A 21,674-nucleotide genomic window follows, 5' to 3' on the forward strand; every position below is an offset into this window, starting at 1 on the left:
ACAACTCTAACCCTATAACAGTAAAAAAAAACTTGAAAAACAATTCAAAGCGTAAAATTTACAAGTACAATAACCCTATCAAATATTAAGATGAAATAAGAATTATGTCCACAAGAATTGCTCCTAGTACAATAAATAGCACCCTTATCTGGCTTTATATAAATTTAATTAATTAAGGATAACTTGTGACATCATTGATTGTCTCCAACCATATATTTGACTTTTAAGCATGCAGGTTAATTTTATAATTATATCTGAAGTTTTAGGTTCTAGCCATTACGTTTTAAATACGGTAACATCTCTTTATACCCAAGCGAGTATGTACCCGTAAACGAGGGCAAATGAAATATTCTAACCAAACCATTTGACTACAGAAATAAATAATATAAAGGAATCATGCTTAGGTAACAGACAATTAATAAAAATCAAGAGTTTTCTCTTGTAAACTAGGATGCTTCGCAATGGCATTTGACTACGTGAAATACAAATTCCGACGTGGAGACAACTGATTGGCCATACTGACCAACACAATCACACACTTGTTTGATCCAAATTACTTATAAAAATTACGAAAGATGCCCACTTTTATGAAGGCTGAAGACAGTAATTAATCGCATTGTGCCTAATAATGCCTAAAAGCGTTGTCTACAAGTTTTGAAATGTAATTATACCTTATCTATAACTAATTACTAGAGTTATTACCCGCGCACTTACGCGGATTATTTTTTGTTAGAGATATATTTTATATTGACATGAAAAGAAGTACGATGTTGTGTTACATATTGCAAATGCAAAATAATTTAATTTATTTTGGTGCTTATAAACATTATGGAGCTACAATAATAGTTATTAATAAAGATATTAAAATTGTATACTATAGTATTTATGACGTGAGGGAATTATATAAATAGTGTCGATATCAATGTTAGTGTAAATTATATATTTCAGAAACAATATTTATATAATATACGTAAATCTTGTTAGGAGATTGTAATTTTGCTGTTTGTTACTGATTTTTGGGAACTAAAATAATTAATAGATTTATTTTGTCAAAATTATATAAACGTTAATATCATAGTAATTGGTTGATATCTACTATATAATTATTTTGTTATACTACTAATATAATGGCCCTATTATGACTTTTCAATAGTAGATAAAATTAAGACTAAATTAATAAGATAGATGATTCGAGAGTTTTTTTTACTGTTAGATTGGTTGTTATAAAACCTCTTTAATTAGCATCTTATCATGTCAATCAGTGTTGAACAAGTTTCTTCTTTGCACAGTCCCACCAATATTAAAAGAAGAAGAAAAATTCGTGCTAAAGCCCGAGGAACAAATGAATTTGTGAATCGTCATGTGGCGGTAATCCTTTGAGGTTTTGCATAAATTATCTGTTTCGAATGTGATTTCTCCTCTAGAAACTAAGTTATTGTTGTTTGATTAGTCTGAACTTGAATTTTGGTCTTGATAGTTAATATAGTGGATTTTAATAGACGATCAATTTGAGAAAATATCCAAATTTGGGTTAGATATCCTCCAACATTAGTTAGAAAATATCCAAATTTGGGTTAGATAGAATAGTACACTTTCGATTAACACTAAACTCGTTCTTTTTGGAACCGACCAAATAACTTTATAAAATAGAAGAATTTGTGAGAAGTAACCGAAAACCGCATGTGAATAAGAAAATAAGCTTGTGAAAAACGTTATGGGGTTGTCTTGTCGCATTTAACTCGCAACAAGTCACCAATTTGGCTAATGGCGACAAAGTCTCAATATTGTAGTTACTGAGGCTCGCAAGTGAACTTTGTTCGTGGCTCCAAGAGAACTTTCTAACAATTTTTTTTTTTGACAACCTAACAATTTTTTTGTTGTTGTTATTCCACTTCTAATGTATGTATGTATATAACAAAGTTTTTTTCGCAATGCTCAAAAATATTGCTAAAAAGGATAACCTGATTTAAAAACATTTATCAGTTTAAAAATAATAAATAAATATTTCGTTAGATTTCTATTAATTTAATAATATTTTCAATTTTACCTATTGACTTAGTTAAGTTCTAGTTAAAATAAGTTTTTTTTGCTTAACGAATATATTTGTTTTAAATAATTTTGGGATAGAGATAATTATATTTTAATTGTAGTATTTTTAAGAATTTTAATAACTATTTAATTGTAGTATTATAGGTTTGACGCCAACCGAACCGTACTAAACTGAAAAAAACCGAAATCTAAAGTGAACTGAATTTCATAAATAACAGAACATATCATATATCTTTAGAACCAGGAAATTGAAACCGAACTGAGAACCAAAAGGATATCTGAATTTTTAAAATAAAATTATACGCTTATAATTATTAATTATATTTAATTTTTAAATACCCAAATATCAGAAAATAATATTTTTATATTCCGCATTATCTGAATCACTGAATTCCCGGATATTTTGTATTCAAAAATCATATGAATTATCAGATACTTAATACGAACAACTCAAATTACTTGATATCTAAACTGAAAACTCTAATTATCCGATATTTTTATCTACAAATCTGTAATTACCCAAAAAATCAGAATCGAACGAAACTGAATTGGACCCAATTTTTTTGTTTTTCGCATATTAGCCATTTCCCAACTTTTCTACTTTACCCAACCAAAAACCAAAATGACCCAACTGAAACCAAATCAAACTTTGTAAATACATGAACGGTTCATAAATTTTTAGAACCAATAGGTCTATAAACCAAAAATAAATGAACCGAAAACGAATCTTGATGACTAATAGTGCATATACATTTAAATGGTGCGAAGAAAGCAATCTATTTTTTACTAATTATTTAACTCTTTTTAGTGTGGGTACATATATGGTTTATATATGAATTAAGACATAAGAAATATTCTTATATCCGAACCAGAACCGCGGTTGAACGGGTAAATTCGGTTGTCGTATATAATATGGGCTGGTTTATATTTTTTCATATAACATTTTATCAGAGGTTCTATCAACTGGTGTGTTTTCACAAAATTCAGATTTAATGAAAACCTAATAGTTAAGAATCTGATAAAACCTACAAACCCGCCATTAACCCGTAAACCAACACCCGACAAGAATTAAGAATTTTTTTTTATAATATTCTTTTAAATTTGGATTAAAATTTGCATATACTTTATAATAGTACATGAAACTAAAAATATTTTATTTTTCATATAAAGTAAATATATCGTATTTATATTATACATTTTAAGTTATTGGTTTTGTAGTGATCAATAACATTATAGTTTTAATGTAGATAATTTATTTTTTCTATTTAGATGCATACAATGGGTTTAGATCTATTAATTAAATTTAATTTATGATTGCTAAAATAGACATACGAATAATAGTAATTTTATTAATAGGTCTAAACGAATTTAATATTATTCTGCATGTATCATTTATAAAGGATATACTGGAATGCATAACATTATCCTGCATGTATAATATTAATTTTATTAATAGGCTTAAGCAAATTTAATATTATTCTGCATGTGTCGTTAATATTATTACACTATAATTCTTTAATTTTAAATAATTAATAACTCTATATGCAATTATTCATGAACTATAAAATAAATCGCTACATTGAATATCAATAAAAAAAAAAGTCATTTTTTTGTTTCTTAATAGAATGCAATAATATGTTTTTAATCAAAGAAGTTCATTATATTATTAATGTAATAAAAACATATTTTTAAATTAATAAATCGCATGCAACATATTTGAAAAAGGATTGTGTGTGATATACTCATTTAAATACCTTGCAATGCGGGAATATATTGGTGAGGAGGTTACGGGAAGTTGAAAATATATTGTTTATAGATTTTGTTAAAAAAGAGTTAAGAAGAATATAATATGTGTTAGAATAGGGAAGGAATTTGTATAAGAGAACATGTCTATTACATTGCAATATGTACAGTTGCAGTCGTGCTTTTAGATTAAAGATAAAAACATATGTGGTTGTTATAATGGTTATATCACCAAAGGAGTAAAAATCGGATAAATATACGGTATAATGTTATTGAGTAACGTAGTGTTACAAATATATAAGATAAGACCAAAATAAAAATTAAATCTAATGAAATGGTCCAACGGTAAATTTTTTTAAAATGTTTCTCTTTTAATAGTATAGATGGTATGTATTCAAATTTTTTATTATTTTATTTTAATATCAATTTTTATGATATTTAGTTAATTTTGTTATTATCCTTTTCAAAAATATTTCCAAAATCAAAAACTTTGTCACTAAAATTTTACATGTCATAATAACATAGAAATTTTGCTATATTTTTTACTAAGTTATTTCATCATTTTTTCTTTAAAATTGATGTAGTGATAACACAAACAAAACCTAAAAAATTATATAAATTTCACATTTCAACAAAAAAATTCTAAAAATTATTTCACAAATAATATTTATAATATATATTTTTAGTTAATTTTGCAAATATATTTATAATAATTTTTATTTATGATTTCATATTAATCTTTTATGTCGTCCTTAGGCTTTACCCACATGTCATAACTTGGAAATTGACCTTGCCAGTTGAATTAGACAGGAAAAAAACCATCTGAAACTGTTGTCATACAGCTGCCCGCCTAGAAGAGCCACTCGCTCTGCCGAAGGGATATATCATGATAAAGAATTTGTAACTCACTTGCTTGCTAAAGGTAGCGCTACCTAAGTTAAACTTGAGCTACAGAATGAGCGGGATACAGTGGCATGTTTCTTAGATTGCCAAGTGAACCTCTTTTAACTTCTGTTGCTATCAAAGGTTTCTGCTACGGAAGCGGATTAGCTGATATGTCTTGTTCCAGGGCAAGTGATAAAATCAAAGAGAATGAAACGCACGTAGTGGTTAGAATAGCGCTTCCTTCTGATCCTAGAAAACGTCCACATCCGAGCAACTTGCTGATATCTTCACGAAGGGCCTCTCCTCTGCACTGCTGGTGGAAGTTTCACAGCAAAAGGCAGTCATCCATCGTCATATAATTGTATACTAGTCACTGTATTTAGCAATTGTAAATGTTTCACCTCTAATAAGAGAGAAAATCAAAATGGATCATCTTAAAAAGTTAATAAATATTTTTTTCCAATATCAAAAAAAAATTAGTAGATAATACCGGGACTCTAAACAAATATGACATGTTTTTAGAGTTAACAAAACAATCTTATATATTAAAACAAAAGTCACAACTTTGATTCATCTTTTAAAAAATGGACCCAATAGACATATTCCTAGAAAGTTTTGTTACATTTAATATCTAATCTTACCATTTAAATTTTGGGTCTACCAGAAATTTTTATTGGACTATCAATAATTGGATTTAAACAATAGATGATCAATTGAATTTATAGATAGTATAAATTAAATAAATATGATTTAATGTTGTAATATTATACCTCCATATGTTAAATATTTAAATATTTGTCTATGTTAACTTTTAAAAGTATAAAAAAAAAAAATTAAAATAAAAAAAATCATATTATCTAACAATGATTAATTTTTACTACCTTAAACCAATGAAAAAAATTTAAACTATATATTTTATTTTAAAAATTAAACAAAAAATAAATGTTTAATTATTTACTCGATAATATAAATCTATGAAGCAGAAAGTTTAATTTTTTAAAAACTTTCTAAATTTGTGAAATGTTACAATATCTTTGAATATGACAATAAAACAATATTTTACTAATATTTATATATATAGTTACAATTTTAATAATGAAATAATAATTCGAAAATATATATTTAGAAGAAGATATAAATATATGTGAAAGCTTAAAACAATCTATTCAATGAAATAAATATGCCGTAAACTTATTATGTTTTAAAAATTGATAGACACATATATTATAATATATACCAATTTAGAATTAAAATAAAAAATATATATATATATAAATAAATGAAAACAAAAATCTGCGCGGTTGCGCGGGTCGAGATCTAGTATATATTTTAAAAATTAATAAATTGTCTAAGAGTAAACCATAAATCCAAACTAATAACAACTAGACCAATTTAAATTTAAAACCATCAACGCCAGAAGGAACGAAATTCAAATGTTAAAAAGCTAAATCCTAGTCAAAAAAATCACGTGACTTTTTTTTTTTTTAAATGCTTTAGGCATTAACTTTTATTTTATTTGTCCCTAGAATATTAACAAATATAATCACATTCTATCTGTTCTATTAAATTACAAATATGACTTACTGATATAGGTTTAGTCCAACTTAATATAATTGCATCTAAAATACAACCGCATAACATTATATAAGTGCATCTAAAATATAACTGCATTTAAATGAATATACTTTAAAGTCTTATTTTAAAGGGATAACCACTTTAAGTCCTATTTTAAAAGGATGACCACTTTAAGTCATATTTTAAAGGACTACGTATATGGCAACAAAAATTTATAAAAATATCTTTTTGTATTTTTTCGTTATTGAGTGTTTAAATAAAAATATAAACCCTTATATTTGGCAACAAATGTGTAATACGAAAAAACCTTATACAATTGGTCATGTACCATAAAAATATAAACCCATATAAAGGTTAAAATTAATGCTCGACATTAAAAATACATTTTTGTTGCCATATATTTTTGTTTTTTTTTGTTATTGGTGTTTAAATAAAAATTATTTTTAGAATTTTAACCTTTTATTTGATTAATATAACACATTATGTTATATAATTATGTATACAGTTACATTATTGACATATCTTTCTATAATGATATGATAATTATTCCTCATAATTATAATAAACTTTGATATATTTTTTCAAAAATTATTATCACTCTACAACAACATAACTTATATCTCAGCCCAAGAAATTAGGATTTATTCAACTAGACATTATTTTTTTGAAATTTTAAATATTTTACACATACATTAAGTTTATCAATTAACAAAACACTTGATGTTTAAAATAGGGTTTATCAATTAAAAAAACACTTGATGTTTAAAATAGGGTTTAACAGGGTTTAAGTGAAATTTTATTAGAAATAAATATTCATATAAACTCATTTAGTTTAGCAGGTTTTAAATAGGTTATTCGATTAAAAATATTTATTAAATGTGATTTTACTTTAAGTTAGTAAAGACCATATTAACCCATTTACATATATATATATATATATATACACATATATATAACATAATATATTAAAAATTAAAATTTTCAAACATTTTTTAAAACAAATTGTTCAGTTTTCGTTGCGGGTTGGGTTTGATATTGGTTTTTGATATAACATATTAAGAGCCGTTCAAATATATAAGCCATGTCTAATAGAGTATGAGATTTTAATTTTCAGGTCGATACCGAATCGGTTTTTTTGGATACAAATATTCTTGACTAATTATGTTAGATAACTACTAAGAAAAAATAATATGTTGTAATCTTTATGAACAAAGTTTAAAAATAATTTCTGAAATGCATAAGGTATAAGTGTATAGTTATGCAACTTGACATATTTAATATAATTACCTAAAATTATATTAAATTAAATTAATATTAAACACAAATATACAAATATGATTACAAGAAAAACATAGATATAAAAATTATTTAAGAAAAATATATATATATATATATATACCCGCCTTTGAAACAGAATCTAGTTATACCCTTAAAGTTTAGCATATAACTAAAATATGAATACAAAAACGTCTGGTGGATACGTCTTTTTTACTAAAGAGGTGGATATGCATAACATCTAAGATACAAAATTTGGTCTAGTTTTTTTTGGTAATTGAGTGTTGTCTGTTCAATTAAAATATCATGGATAAAATATAGAAGTCTTATCAAATGACATTTTGGATGTAACTAAAATTACATGCTATAGTTACAGATGCAAGAGGATTACAGGCTTCATCAGTCGCATTTTTTTGTTAAAGGATTTTCAAAGGCTTCAGTCACATGATACTCAACAAATTTTTGCTCTAATTCTCTAAGAGCACCTTTATCATGGATTCTTAGCCCAACCCTTACATTAAATCCAATTAAAAAAAATGAAGGAAAAGACAGAAGCCCAAGACTCGCCCCTTGCGCAAGGCCTGGAAGACCCGCCCCTTAGTGACAGGTGTCACGAAACGAGAGGATGGAGGAATCGGTTACGCGCCTCTCGCGATCAACTCTCTCTCTCTCTCTCTCTCGATCTCTCGAAAGCTCTGTTCGACGAAAGGCGATTCGACGTCTCCTTCGGTGACTCTTCTCGGCGGCGTCTCCTTCGGTGTCTCTCATCGGCGGCGTCGTCTCCGGTGACTCTTCTCGGCGACCTCTCTCTCTGTGGTCCTCCTCGACGCGTCGGAGCTCTCTCTGGGTGTCTCTCTTGAAATCGAAAGGTAAGCGGTTGTTGTGTTCTTGAATATCCATGTCTTTGATTATGTCTGATCTGTTGTTTTTATATGTAGTTTGTTGGTTATCTCTCTCCGTGGGACTTCTCCTCCAAGCTTTCCCTCGGTGGCTCAAATCGAAGCTTTCACCTCAGATCGAAAGGTAAACCGGTTCTTCTGTTGTTTCATTATGCATGTGATTGATGATTGTAGTTTGTTGGTTCTGTTTGTTTCACCTAGAGTTAAAAATTTGATGTCTTTGATCTCTGGATATGTTCAGCTTGTTCTTCGGTTTTAATTTTAGTTTCAATTACGGATGAATCAAAGTTTCAATCCTTGCTCTGTTTGTGTTCTTTGATTTATTTTCGATTTTGATTATGTGTTTATGTTGGTGTGAAACCTTTTTATGTTTGTCTCTCAGTTGACAGACAGAAGGATCAAAGTTCATAGAGCAAAGGTTCAAACAATTGAGGAGTTCACGGCATAAAAAGGTTAGCGTTAATCTTCTTCAAACTAGAATTGGTTTAGGTTGTGGTTAGAATTGAATCGACTGTCATTAATGATTTGGTTGTGTGATAAATTGAAGTGATTGGTAGCTAGAATTGATTAAGGCTTAATGTGATGAAACTGTGTAATATAAATGTCAACACGTTTTTGTTTGTTGGGTCTCATGAATGCATCTTCTCTTTCTTCTCTGCCATCTATAAACACTCTTTCTTCCTTCTCTTTCTTAACATCTCCTTCATCTTTCTCTCAACTTCTTCTCCGTATGGATTCTCAACAAAGCCAGTCCTCTAGCTTTTTACATTTACTAAACTCTCAAGTGCTTCACAATGACAACCCCACTCAGTTTCTGAGTTTTTCACCAACTCCAGACCTTGGAGGATCTGCTTCACGTACACAAACTGGTGAGGATCGTAAGCAAAGTTGCAAGTGGTCAACAACTGAAGACTTGGTCCTCATCAGTGCGTGGTTAAACACCTCTAAGGATCCCGTAGTTGGGAATGAGCAAAGGGCAGGAACCTTTTGGAAGAGGATTGGGGCGTATTATAATGCAAGTCCCAAGGTGGTTGGTTTGCCTGAGCGAGAGCAAACCCACTGTAAGCAGAGGTGGGGGAAGATAAATGAAGGTGTCTGCAAGTTTGTGGGGTCATACGATGCTGCTACAAAACAGAGGACCAGTGGACAGAGTGAAGATGATGTTTTGAAGGCTGCACACGAAATATTCCTCAACGATCACAAGGCCACGTTCTCATTGGAGCATGCGTGGAGGGAGCTTAGGAATGATCAGAAATGGTGTGGGACTTATGGAAGTAGTCAACAAAGCTCTGGTTCAAAGAGAAAGAGGGTGGGGGAAGACCAATCTTTTCAGTCATCAGCAACTATTCCCAGTGTCAATTGAGAGGATGAAGCAACGGCGAGGCCTATTGGTGTGAAGGCAGCCAAGGCGAAGGCTAAAAGGTCAATGGGAGAAGAAGGCAAGAATCTGCAAGATTTTCAGCAAATGTGGGAGTTAAAGGCGAAGGATATAGCTGCAAAGGAGAAGCATGACAACAAGAAACTGCTTGACAAACTCCTTGGAAAAATAGAGCCGCTTACTGATTTAGAAGTGGCGCTTAAGAAGAAACTCATTAAAGATATCTTATCAATGTAATCTTTTAGAAGTGGCTTGCTTGTTTGTTTGTAGTTTGCTTGTTTGTTTGTAGTTTGCTTGTTTGCTTAAGTTGTTTGTAATATAAGTAAATCTGTGTTCTACTGTCAACGATGCTCATGTAATACATGTGTTCTAATACGTTCTGTGATGCTTTTCAGGGGATCAAGTGACACACAGCCACAAATGGAACCAAGAAAGCGGATTGTTTGTGGCCTCTCAGCAAGAGGAATCATACCGCCACTCTCAGAAGAAGATAGAGATGATGATGTTGCGCCTCTCCCACAAGAAGATCCAGTCGAAGTGGTGGATATATCAGATGAAGAAGAAGAAGATATTGTGGAGTTATCACGCGAAGAATACAGGAGTAATATGGGATACTTCATTAGGGTGGAGGAATCAGAAGATGACATTGAACCTGGGGTTAGGAGGATGCTTGAAAGGATGCAGGAGGAAGAGATGAAGCTGAGAGAGGAGAAGTTCAAGGTATTGAAGTCGGGAATCAAGCAAGAGAAAGGACAATCCTCTAAGGGTGATGGTAACAAGAGGAAGGGAAGAAAGTGAGTGTCTCGTGACGGATCAGTCTGTTGAGTGTCTTGTAGTGTCGGACAAGGTCAGTCTGTTGGTGTGTCTTGTAGTGTCAATGGTTTGTGTCACGTATCATGTACTCCTGTGTGTTTGTACTCTTGCATCATGTGACTTCTCTTGCATCATGTGACTTCTATAATTGTACTTTTGTTTTATGTGTTTTGCTATCTTGCATCATGTGACTTGCTATCTCTATATATCTCTCTACCTAAACCAAACAAACTCATCATCTCATCTTTAATCACAAAAGCAACGAGAGTTACGAAAGCAACAACTCTCTATATCACTCTCATCAACTCATATTTCTCTCTCGATAGCATTCATCTCACTATATCACTCTCTAACCCAACTCTTTGAAATCTCTTCTATCTCCAAACCAAAGCAACATCGTTTAAACTCTTCTTTTCTCTATTCTCTCAAACTCAATTTTATTTATACTAAATTCTTCTTCTTTCTATTTTCTCTCTTTTATCACTAGTTTATAAACCTCTTTAATCACAAAAAATGGCTTCTTCTTCTGAAAACAATTTAGCTGAAGCTTTTGATGATGCTTTTGATGATGCATTTGATGAAGCCTTTGATCAACATTTTGATCAAACCTTTCAAGAGTTTACCATTCAAAGTGATCAAGAAGAACGAAGAAAAAAAAGAAAAAAACGAGCTTATATCGAAAGACACCGTGAAGAAGGGCATTTTCGTTTATGGAATGATTATTTCAGTGATACTCCAACGTATCCTGAAAATTTCTTCCGACGACGTTTTAGAATGAACAAGCGACTGTTCATGCACATTGTTGATCGACTCTCCAACGAAGTGCAATACTTCCGGGAAAAGAAAGATGGTCTTGGAAGGAATAGTCTGTCTCCTATTCAAAAGTGTACCGCAGCCATTCGTGTCTTAGCGTATGGTTCTGCAGCTGATATGGTCGACGAATACCTCCGGCTGGGTGAAACAACAGCTCGGTTATGCGTGGAACAGTTTGTGGAAGGTATAATATATTTGTTCGGGGATGAGTACTTAAGAAGTCCAACACCGGCTGATCTTCAACGTCTACTTGATGTGGGAGAGCGTCGTGGGTTTCCCGGGATGATAGGAAGCATCGATTGTATGCACTGGGAGTGGAAGAATTGTCCCACCGCTTGGAAAGGGCAATATTCTCGTGGTTCGGGTAAACCAACAATCGTTTTAGAGGCGGTCGCTTCATACGATCTCTGGATATGGCATGCATTTTTTGGACCTCTAGGTACATTAAATGATATCAATGTTCTTGACCGTTCTCCCGTTTTTGATGACATAATAAACGGTAAAGCCCCGAATGTCACTTACTATGTCAATGGAAGAGAGTTCCATATGGCTTACTATCTCACCGATGGTATATATCCGAAATGGGAAACTTTTATCCAATCTATTTCTATGCCACAAGGGCCTAAGGCAGTTTTATTTGCTCAACGGCAAGAAGCCATCCGAAAAGATGTCGAGCGTGCTTTTGGAGTCTTGCAAGCGCGCTTTGCAATTATTAAAAATCGGGCGCTGTTTTGGGATAAAGTCAAAATTGGGAAGATTATGAGAGCATGTATCATACTCCATAATATGATAGTTGAAGATGAACGAGACGGATACAGTCTAGTTGATGTTTCAGAGTTCCAACACGGAGAAGACCACGGGAATTCACATGTTGATTTCACGTATTCTACAGATATCCCTTCAAACATCACAAATATGATGGACGCTCGTTCAAGAATTCGGAATAGGCAAATGCATCAACAACTAAAAGATGATTTGGTCGAACATATATGGCATAGATTTGGACATGGTGACGACAACAACTGATCTCGGATGCTTTTTTCGAATAATTATCGTTATTTTAATAAATTTTTTTTCATGTTTTTATTTACAAATCCATGTTTAAATGTAATATTTTAAATGTTTTATTTAATAAAAGAATTTAAAATACAAAAATATTAATTTATTTTTTAAGAATCCAAAATAAGAGTCTTGCAATGGATACATAAAAGTGTCAAAGTTCTTATCTTAATCTCTTAAACACCTTTACTCCTTATATATTACTAAAAAACAATTAAGAGTCCTCTAGGAGTTTTAGGATAAAGGTGCTCTAAACATCTAAAAACAATTACTACAACAACGTGTCATGCTAAAAACAAAACTTCTCTTTCTAAATACGACAGATAAAAACTAATTCAGGGGTTCTCTTTGCAATTTTGTCAAAACATCATCTTATCAATCTATACATATATCTGTGTCTGGTGCTTCTTCCTTATCGAAACTAAAAATAAATAGGTTTTATGCAATTAAAGCGAATTAAAAGATGATGGGTAACCACACAGACACCGGAAACTTTGGCCACCTGGGAATCACGACGGCAGAGATGGAGTCCCTAGGTAGCTTCTGCGAAGCCGTCTTGCCTCCAGTGTCGCCGCCTGAAGAATATTCCGCCGGAGATGATCACTGCCGGAACAAAGAGGCACTCCGATCATTTTTCTCCACTTCTGGGTCTCGAACTCCTGTCGTTCGCGAGGTAAACCCACTTTTTTATACATTTTTTTAACCGAATTTTGCTTTTCAATAGAAAAAATAATTTTAACTACACAAAAACAAAACATAGTTTAAATCAAACTCGTTTTACATAAAACTAGAATATGTGTATATAATATATATGTATTTGAAAATTTATATTCTTGAAATATCAAAAGTTTTCATGTTTTATAGAATTTTTTTTTTGTAAAGGTGTTTTATAGAATGTGTTTTATAAGGTGTTGTTGCAAAATTGAAATTCAACAAAAATCAACTTTGTTTCGAAAAAAATTTAAACGCGAAAGGTTCTTCATTTTGCATTTGATTGCGTTTATTTTAGAATTAACCCAAACAATGTTTGAGGACCTTTTACCAAAAATAAGAAATGTTAAAAGTTAAAAACAAAAACAATTTTTAGTGGTTCTATAAAAAAGATGCGCAACTGATAAAGCGAGGTCTAAAAATGAAGGTAAAATGTTTTTTTTTTTTTTTTTTTTATTAACCTGGAGGGATCTCAACCCCCAGGGGACTAACCCCTCGGCGCGAGGCAGCCCATTTGTTACTATGGGAATTAGATACCCAATTGCCTACCCAAACACTTGGAGTTTCGAATAGAAGTCAAATATTGCGTGAGTGAAAGACTTATTTATTGGATGCAGAGCATTGAGTTGATCACTAAACGAGGGACAGTAGAAACTTACCTTGTAACGAGATTGGTTCTGTTCTTGCTTGCTACGCGGCTAGGGACGTTACTCATTTGTGGAACCGAATGTTTGGTCTCGAGATGGCCTTTCGTCGAGAAATTCAGTGAGCTCTCGTTGGAGAAGAGGGAAAGAGTACTTCAGAAACAATTCAGAAACTGGATCTTAACTCCTATTAGAGCTGCCTTTGTCTACATCAAAGTCGCCTTTCTCTTCTGTTTCTTCTCCTGGGTATGTCTCAAATCCTCTGTTTTCTTTTCACTCCAAGGCTTGTCTAAGTCACAAAGAGACTGTGTATTTATTTTACAGTTGTGTTAAATTTGGATTAACCAATCTGAAATTCATCAAGCTAAACAGAAAGTTCCAAAAATTTGAAAACCCTAAACCTAAAAAATTTACTAAACGGATGAGATTGTCTTTTCCTTCGTTTAATTACACATAAAATAGATATAAGTTTCTTTTTCTATCATAACAAAAATCTCCAAAAATAATTTATTTTGCAAAAAAATAGAATAATTAAATTCGAAATATGATTAAAATATGCAAAGTAATATTAATTAAATTTTGATCAGTAAACGAAAAATAAAATTTATGATATCGTTTTTAATATAAAAGAAAATTTAACTGAAAAAAAATTACATTATTGGTACGTTATTTACTCAACAATCATTTTTATTAAATTCTAAAAAATGTATTATAATAATGGGTACGCTATAAGATCCAACAAAATATCTATTATAGTTTTAAAAAGAAAATTGATTATTGCTAAAATAACAAAAACTAAATTAATCTACATATAATAATATAAATTAAAATATATATTTTTTCATTAAACTAATTTTTTTTAAAAAGAAATTAAACTAAAACTTTGTAAAATAATAAGGGAAAATTTGGATAAATGCACTTCAATAAGAATATAATTTGAAAAATACACCTTTGTTTAAACTTTTTGAAAAATACACTTATCTATATATAAATTTACCAAATTGCCTAATCTTAATATTTATCAATTCCTATTAAACAATTTAAAAATAAAATATTTTAAAAGAAAATCGTTAGAGATAGGGAATTATTTGTGAATCCACTGTTCAGAATTTCTTCCAACTCTTTCATATACACATGAAAGTAATCTTTCGATAAGACTTCAATGCAAGCAACACCTTTTGTTTTCAATGACTTTAAACTGTTGGTATGTGATTGTTCTTCCTCTGCTTTTTTTTTTCCATTACTTCTTTTTTGAATCTTGTACTCCATCTCTATATAAACAACATAAATTAAAAATTTTGTAAGATACACGAATCAAATCATTGGCTCAAACAGATTTATTGGATTTTCATGACACGTGAAAAAAAGAACAAACCGATGAATAATAATCAGTGCAATTTTTTTTCATATTCAAAATAAAAAGAAAAACACATATCCGAATACATCATATTAGCTAGAACTTACTTGGCTCCGGTAGAGAAGATGAAAATTTTGTATAGACAAACGTGACTTGCTTTTGTTTTTTAACAATGTGACTTGTTTATATAAGTTGAAGAAAATAAAATAAAGGAAAATCTGTATAAACATCATGATAAAATCAAAACAAGTCATAATTCACATGTTATCTTTGTTATTGTAAAATTTAAATGGTAAAATAACATATTTATCTCAACACATATTTATCTAATTTTAATGATATTATTTTATTAATTTCGAATTTATATATTAATTTCGACTTATATCTTGGGTAAAAAAGTCAATTCATAATTAAGGAAGTGTATTTTTCAAAAGTTAAAATAGAAAATGCAATTATCAAATTTCAAATCCTAAATAGTGTATTTTGCAAATTATCCCAAATAATAACCATGCGTTTTGTAAACCTGGACCAGAATCTAGTGGTTCAAAATAGGATTTTTCCTCCTTTTGTGCTGACAACTTATTATTTTACAAGATAATATTTTATTTTAAAGATTAGAATTATAATATTAGTATTTTCTATGTTTTAGTAAATTAGTTTTTTCTTAATCTATAAATCTTATTATCATCTTGATTTGCCGATGCTTTTTTCTAGGTGAGTCCAAATGGCGAAAACCCTGCATGGGAAGCCATAGGTTACAACGTGAACACCAATGAGAACAAACCTTCCGAAACACACAGAGAAAGACCTCTTGAAAAAGGGATGGTGGAGACCATGCAAGAAACAGAGCAAACTCTCCTCGAATCACTTGCTCAAATGGGCCTAGAAGCGGAAACAGACCACGATACGATCAGAATCAAATGCGATGCTGTCGTGGTCGGATCTGGTTCAGGAGGAGGCGTGGCTGCTTCTGTTCTAGCAAAAGCTGGTCTGAAAGTAGTTGTTATGGAGAAAGGAAGCTACTATACGCCGTCTACTTATCCTTCTACCGAAGGTCCTGGCATGGACAAACTGTATGAAAATGGAGGGATCCTCCCTACCATTGATGGGAACATGATGGTGCTCGCTGGTGCAACAGTAGGCGGTGGATCCGCTGTGAACTGGTCTGCGTGTATCAAAACGCCGAAGTCGGTTCTTCAAGAATGGTCGGAGGATCGAAACATCCCTCTTTACGCCACCAAAGAATATGTTTCAGCTATGGAACTAGTGTGGGAGAGGATGGGCGTCACGGAGACATGTGAACTGGAGGGTTTTCAGAACCAGGTTCTTAGGAAAGGTTGCGAAAATCTCGGGATCAATGTCGAAAACGTTGCCCGTAACTCCTCGGAGAGGCATTATTGTGGGTCGTGCGGGTATGGATGCAGACAAGGAGACAAGAAAGGAAGCGACCGGACTTGGCTTGTCGACGCTGTGAGCCACGGAGCTGTTATTTTAACGGGGTGTAAAGCGGAGAGATTTATACTTGAAAACAACGGTAATAACGTAGGACGCAAGAAAATGAAATGTTTAGGAGTGATTGCGAAATCTTTAAACGGAAACATAGCGAAGAAAATAAAGATCGAAGCTAGAGTAACAATTTCAGCGTCTGGTTCACTTTTAACACCTCCTTTGATGATCAAAAGCGGGTTGAAAAACCGACACATTGGTAAAAACCTTCACCTACACCCTGTCCTAATGACGTGGGGTTACTTCCCGGACAAGGCATCTTCTAGTTTCTACTTCAAGGGAAAGTCTTACGAAGGCGGGATTATAACATCAATGAGCAAAGTGTTGTCAGAAGATTCAGAAGTTAGAGCCATCATAGAGACGCCAGCACTAGGACCAGCCTCATTCTCGGTGCTATGTCCTTGGACCTCAGGGCTTGACATGAAGAAGAGAATGTCAAGATACTCAAGAACCGCGAATCTCATAACGATAGTTAGAGATCGCGGTTCAGGAGAGGTGAGAACCGAAGGCAGGATAAGCTACGTTGTTGATAAAGTAGATAGAGAGAATATCACAGCCGGGCTTAGGCAGTCGTTGAGGATACTCATAGCAGCTGGAGCAGAGGAAGTGGGAACTCATAGAAGCGACGGGCAGAAACTGATATGCAAAGGGGTTGATGAGAAGTCGATCGACGAGTTTTTGGACTCGGTGAGTGCAGAGGAAGGGCCAAAGGCGATGACCGAGAACTGGAGTGTGTATAGCTCAGCTCATCAGATGGGAAGCTGTAGAATTGGAGTGGATGAAGATGAAGGAGCAATAGATCTTAATGGAGAGAGTTGGGAAGCTGATAAGTTGTTTGTGTGCGATGGAAGTGTGTTGCCAAGTGCGGTTGGTGTTAATCCTATGATTACAATTATGTCTACGGCTTATTGTATCGCCACAAGAATTGTTAAATCCATGACCACAGGTTAATTCTTTGAAGGAAATGATTTCAATTTCCTATATCAACTCTGCATTAAAAATTTCTTGTAGGTCTGTGTAGTGTGATTTATTATTATTATTTGTTAAACTTAACTTTTTTTACAGAAAATAATTATATAAACTGTGGTTCTTAATATACTTAAAATAGTTATATAATTAAGTCAAATTGTCTTGTTCTTAATATACTACGAGCAGCTCCATCAGGAGTTCTTAACCTGGGTTTCTGAACAAAAAAGCTAAAAAAGTAAATGAAAAAGAAATTAAATTTTAAAACCGGTTCTATAAACAGAGTTTAAAGAGACAGTAAGAACCCATACGTGTCAGTTTTGTATTGGTTGAATATGTAAAGGAAAAAAATTTCCGTGAATCTCTCTCTTCCTTCTCTTTCTTCCATTTGACTAAAAAAACAAAATTTCTCCGTCGTGGTACTCGTCGAACATCGGAGTCCTGCTCCTCAACAAGTACCTGCTGAGCAACTACGGGTTCAAGTACCCGATCTTCCTCACCTTGTGCCACATGACGGCATGCTCGCTGCTCAGCTACGTCTCCATCACGTGGATGAAGATGGTCCCTATGCAGATGATCCGATCCCGCGTCCAGTTCCTCAAGATCGCCGCGCTGAGCCTCGTTTTCTGCGTGTCGGTGGTGTTCGGGAACATCTCGCTCCGCTTTCCTCCGGTTTCGTTTAACCAGGCGATTGGTGCGACGACGCCGTTTTTACGGCCGTTTTTGCGTATTTGATAACGTTGAAGAGGGAGGCTTATGTGACGCTCGTTCCTGTTGTTACCGGTGTTGTCATTGCCAGTGCGGTAATGATTATGTTTTTTTATTACTTTCGAAATAAATTAAAAATGTGAACTTGATTTGATTCATATTTGGATGTCGATAGATATGTTAGTTTACATTTCATCTTAGAATCCTTTGGGACTGATGAAAACCAAATCAATACGGTGGTTTCTTGTGAATTCGAATTCGGTGAACCTAATGACTGGTTCGAACTTAGACGTCAAGCAGAGATTATAGTGAAACTGGATCAAGAGAGGTTGTGGTCTTGTGCCATGGATTTCGATCAAACATGATTCGGTCTTTTCACTTACCCTTAAACCGAACTCTTTTCATCTTTTGCACATTAGAGTTTGATTAGATAGTGGGTGAATCTTGATTGCGATCAAGACAGGCTAACTTCAAATATGTAAGCCAAAGACTCTTCAAAGCTGTTTGCTTTTTTTTTTTCCAATTATCTAGTAAGACTTTAAGGGGTATGAGAATGAGAGTGTTTTGATTTTTGGGTTGTGGTGTTTCCATTGTTGCAGAGAGAGTGAAGGCAGTTTTTACTTTGGGAGACATGTTGCTGTGAAGGCAGTTTCTCCAATAATTTATAAATTTTTTAAAATTTAAATTTAATAATTCAATTTCTTAAAAAAATAAAATTAAGAATTTCATATGAGTTCTCCCAATGGACCTTCTCAAAACAAATTACAATATTAAGGGTTCTAAACTTCATAAAATACACAATTAACAATTAAATTAATTTTTAGAACCCATTAAAGGCTCTTACCAATGGAGGTGGTCTTAGAACGTTAAATCCAAAATATTTCCTTTATATCCTGGGACTTGGTTGGAGACTCTCCATTTTATTATTGTTTAACCATCTGAGTCCATGTCACGGAACGGTACGGTCTTCACTGCCCTAAACTGGCCAACATCTTTGAAGTGCTATTCCCCACTCTTTGGTTACGAAAGGAAGATATTTTACATATAGTAACTATTGACTCGAAGTGATAAATAACGAGAGTTAACTAAGTGAACAGTAATTTAGTGAATAGTAACTTCATGAACAATAACTTAGATTATTTTGGTTGCCCTAGAAAAATAAACCTACTAATAATATTGGACTTATTCTTGGGTGAACCTCTAGGTTCACCAACCAATAAAATTGTGTTATTTCATATTCGATATCTTTTAAAAAAAGAAACAAAATATTGTCAAATTATATTATCTTTTTAAAATTAAAAGGTAAAAATAAATAAATAAAAAATAGTAGTAATCACAAAAAAAAAATATTTTAACGTCATCAACAAAACATTAAACCGTAAATCCTAATCCCTAAACCCTAAATCCTAAACCCTAAACCCTTGGGTAAACCCTAAACTCTAGGATAAATCTTAAACTCTAGGATAAATCTTAAACTCTAAATCAAAATCAATAAACACTAAAACACTCAAGGGTTTAGGGTTTAGGATTTAGGGTTTAGAGTTTTAGGGTTTAGTGTTTTTATTTAGAGTTTAGGATTTACCCAAAGGTTTAAAGTTTACCCAAAGATTTAGGATTTACCTAAGGGTTTAGGGTTTAGGGTTTAGGATTTAGGGTTTAGAGATTAGGATTTCGGGTTTAGTGTTTTGCTGACGACGTTAAAAAGATTTTTTTAGTTCTTTTTTTCTGTACCTGCTATTTTTTTCACTTTTTAATTTTAAAAACATAATATAACTTGATAATATTTTGTTTCCTTTTTTAAAAAGATAGCGAATTTAAAATAATGAAATTCTATTGGCTAGTGAACCCAAGAATAACTCATAATCTTGTGGCCACCATTGTAAACATAAAGGAAATCATTTTTCTTCATTCTCTTTTTCTCTCTATTGAAATATCTCATTTTTCTCTACTATTTTTTCAAGTTCTTCATGTTCTTCGTTTAAACTCTCATAATTCTATCAAATTTCACAGTAACATCCAAAATAAAGTTTAACCGACAAATCTTTAGATCTAGGTGAGAAATTCTTGGGTTCACCCCCTAGGATGAACCTCTAAATTCACCAACCAATAGTGTTTGAGTATTTGATATTTGATATCTTTTAAAAAAGGAAACAAAATTGAATTTTCAAATAAGATTATATTTTTAAAATAAAACAATAAAAATACATAAAAATAGTTACAAAAAATAAAAAAATAAAAAAATAAATATTGTTAAACCTTTAGCAAAATACTAAATCCTATACCCTAAATCTTAAACTCCAAACCCTAAATTATAAACCTTAAATCTTGGATAAACCGTAAACCATTGGAAAATTTTAAACCCTAAATCATACATTAAAAACTAAATCTTAATAACACTAAACCCTAAACCCTAATCACTAAACCCTAAACCCTAAACCCTTGGATAAACCCTGAACCCTTGGATAAATCATAAACTCTAAATAAAAAATATTTAAAATTAAACCCCAAAGTTTATGATTTATCCAAGGGTTCAGAGTTTACCCAAAGTTTATGATTTATCCAAGGGTTCAGAGTTTACCCAAAGGTTTAGGGTTTAGTGATTAGGATTTAGGGTTTAGTGTTATTAAAATTTAGTTTCTAATGTATAATTTAGGTTTAAGATTTTTCAACGGTTTAGAGTTTATCCAAAGTTTAAGGTTTAACGTTTAGGGTTTAGGGTTTAGGATTTAGGGTATAGGGTTTAGTATTTTGCTGAAGACTTAACAATATTAATTTATTTATTTTTTGTAAATATTTTTATGTATTTTTATCGTTTTATTTTAAAAATATAATCTTATTTGGAAATTCAATTTTGTTTCCTTTTTTAAAAGATATCAAATATCAAATACTCAAACACTATTGATTGCAGGGGTGACTCCAAGAATTTCTCAAAAATTTTTACCTTTATAATGACTTCGAGATCATGCCAATAAGAAATCTAGCAAATGACAGTGAACAGAATTGACCCTGAATCTTACTATTGCTCGATCCAAGCAACTCAAACTACAAAATTCAATGCTTGAACAAAATAAAAAAAGTTAACATCAGTTCTCAGCATTTAGTTAAAAGATCTTAACTTGCGAGACAGCAAATGACAGTGAACAGGATTGACCCTGAATCTTACTATTGCTCGATCCAAGCAACTCAAACTACAAAATTCAATGCTTGAACAAAATAAAAAAAGTTAACATCAGTTCTCAGCATTTAGTTAAAAGATCTTAACTTGCGAGACAGGTTAAAAGTATATATGGTCT

The 21,674-nt window shown here is 32.0% G+C and overlaps 2 protein-coding genes across 2 annotated transcripts; both read left to right on the forward strand.

The window, feature by feature from the left end:
• Window positions 1–11,097: 11,097 nt before the first annotated feature.
• On the forward strand, window positions 11,098–12,512 carry LOC125583938 (putative nuclease HARBI1). Its single transcript, XM_048751554.1, has one exon. The coding sequence runs from the start codon at window positions 11,131–11,133 to the stop codon at window positions 12,454–12,456; it is 1,326 nt and encodes a 441-aa protein (XP_048607511.1). The 5' UTR covers window positions 11,098–11,130; the 3' UTR covers window positions 12,457–12,512.
• A 340-nt stretch (window positions 12,513–12,852) lies between these two features.
• LOC106412173 (long-chain-alcohol oxidase FAO3-like) lies at window positions 12,853–18,632 on the forward strand. The gene is made up of 3 exons (XM_048751553.1): window positions 12,853–13,162; window positions 13,818–14,090; window positions 15,916–18,632. Exons 1-3 carry the CDS (start codon window positions 12,953–12,955, stop codon window positions 17,656–17,658), a joined length of 2,226 nt encoding a protein of 741 aa, XP_048607510.1. The 5' UTR covers window positions 12,853–12,952; the 3' UTR covers window positions 17,659–18,632.
• The last annotated feature ends 3,042 nt before the right edge of the window (window positions 18,633–21,674 follow it).

Source organism: Brassica napus, chromosome C3, assembly GCF_020379485.1.
Source record: "Brassica napus cultivar Da-Ae chromosome C3, Da-Ae, whole genome shotgun sequence".
Classification (NCBI taxonomy): domain Eukaryota; kingdom Viridiplantae; phylum Streptophyta; class Magnoliopsida; order Brassicales; family Brassicaceae; genus Brassica; species Brassica napus.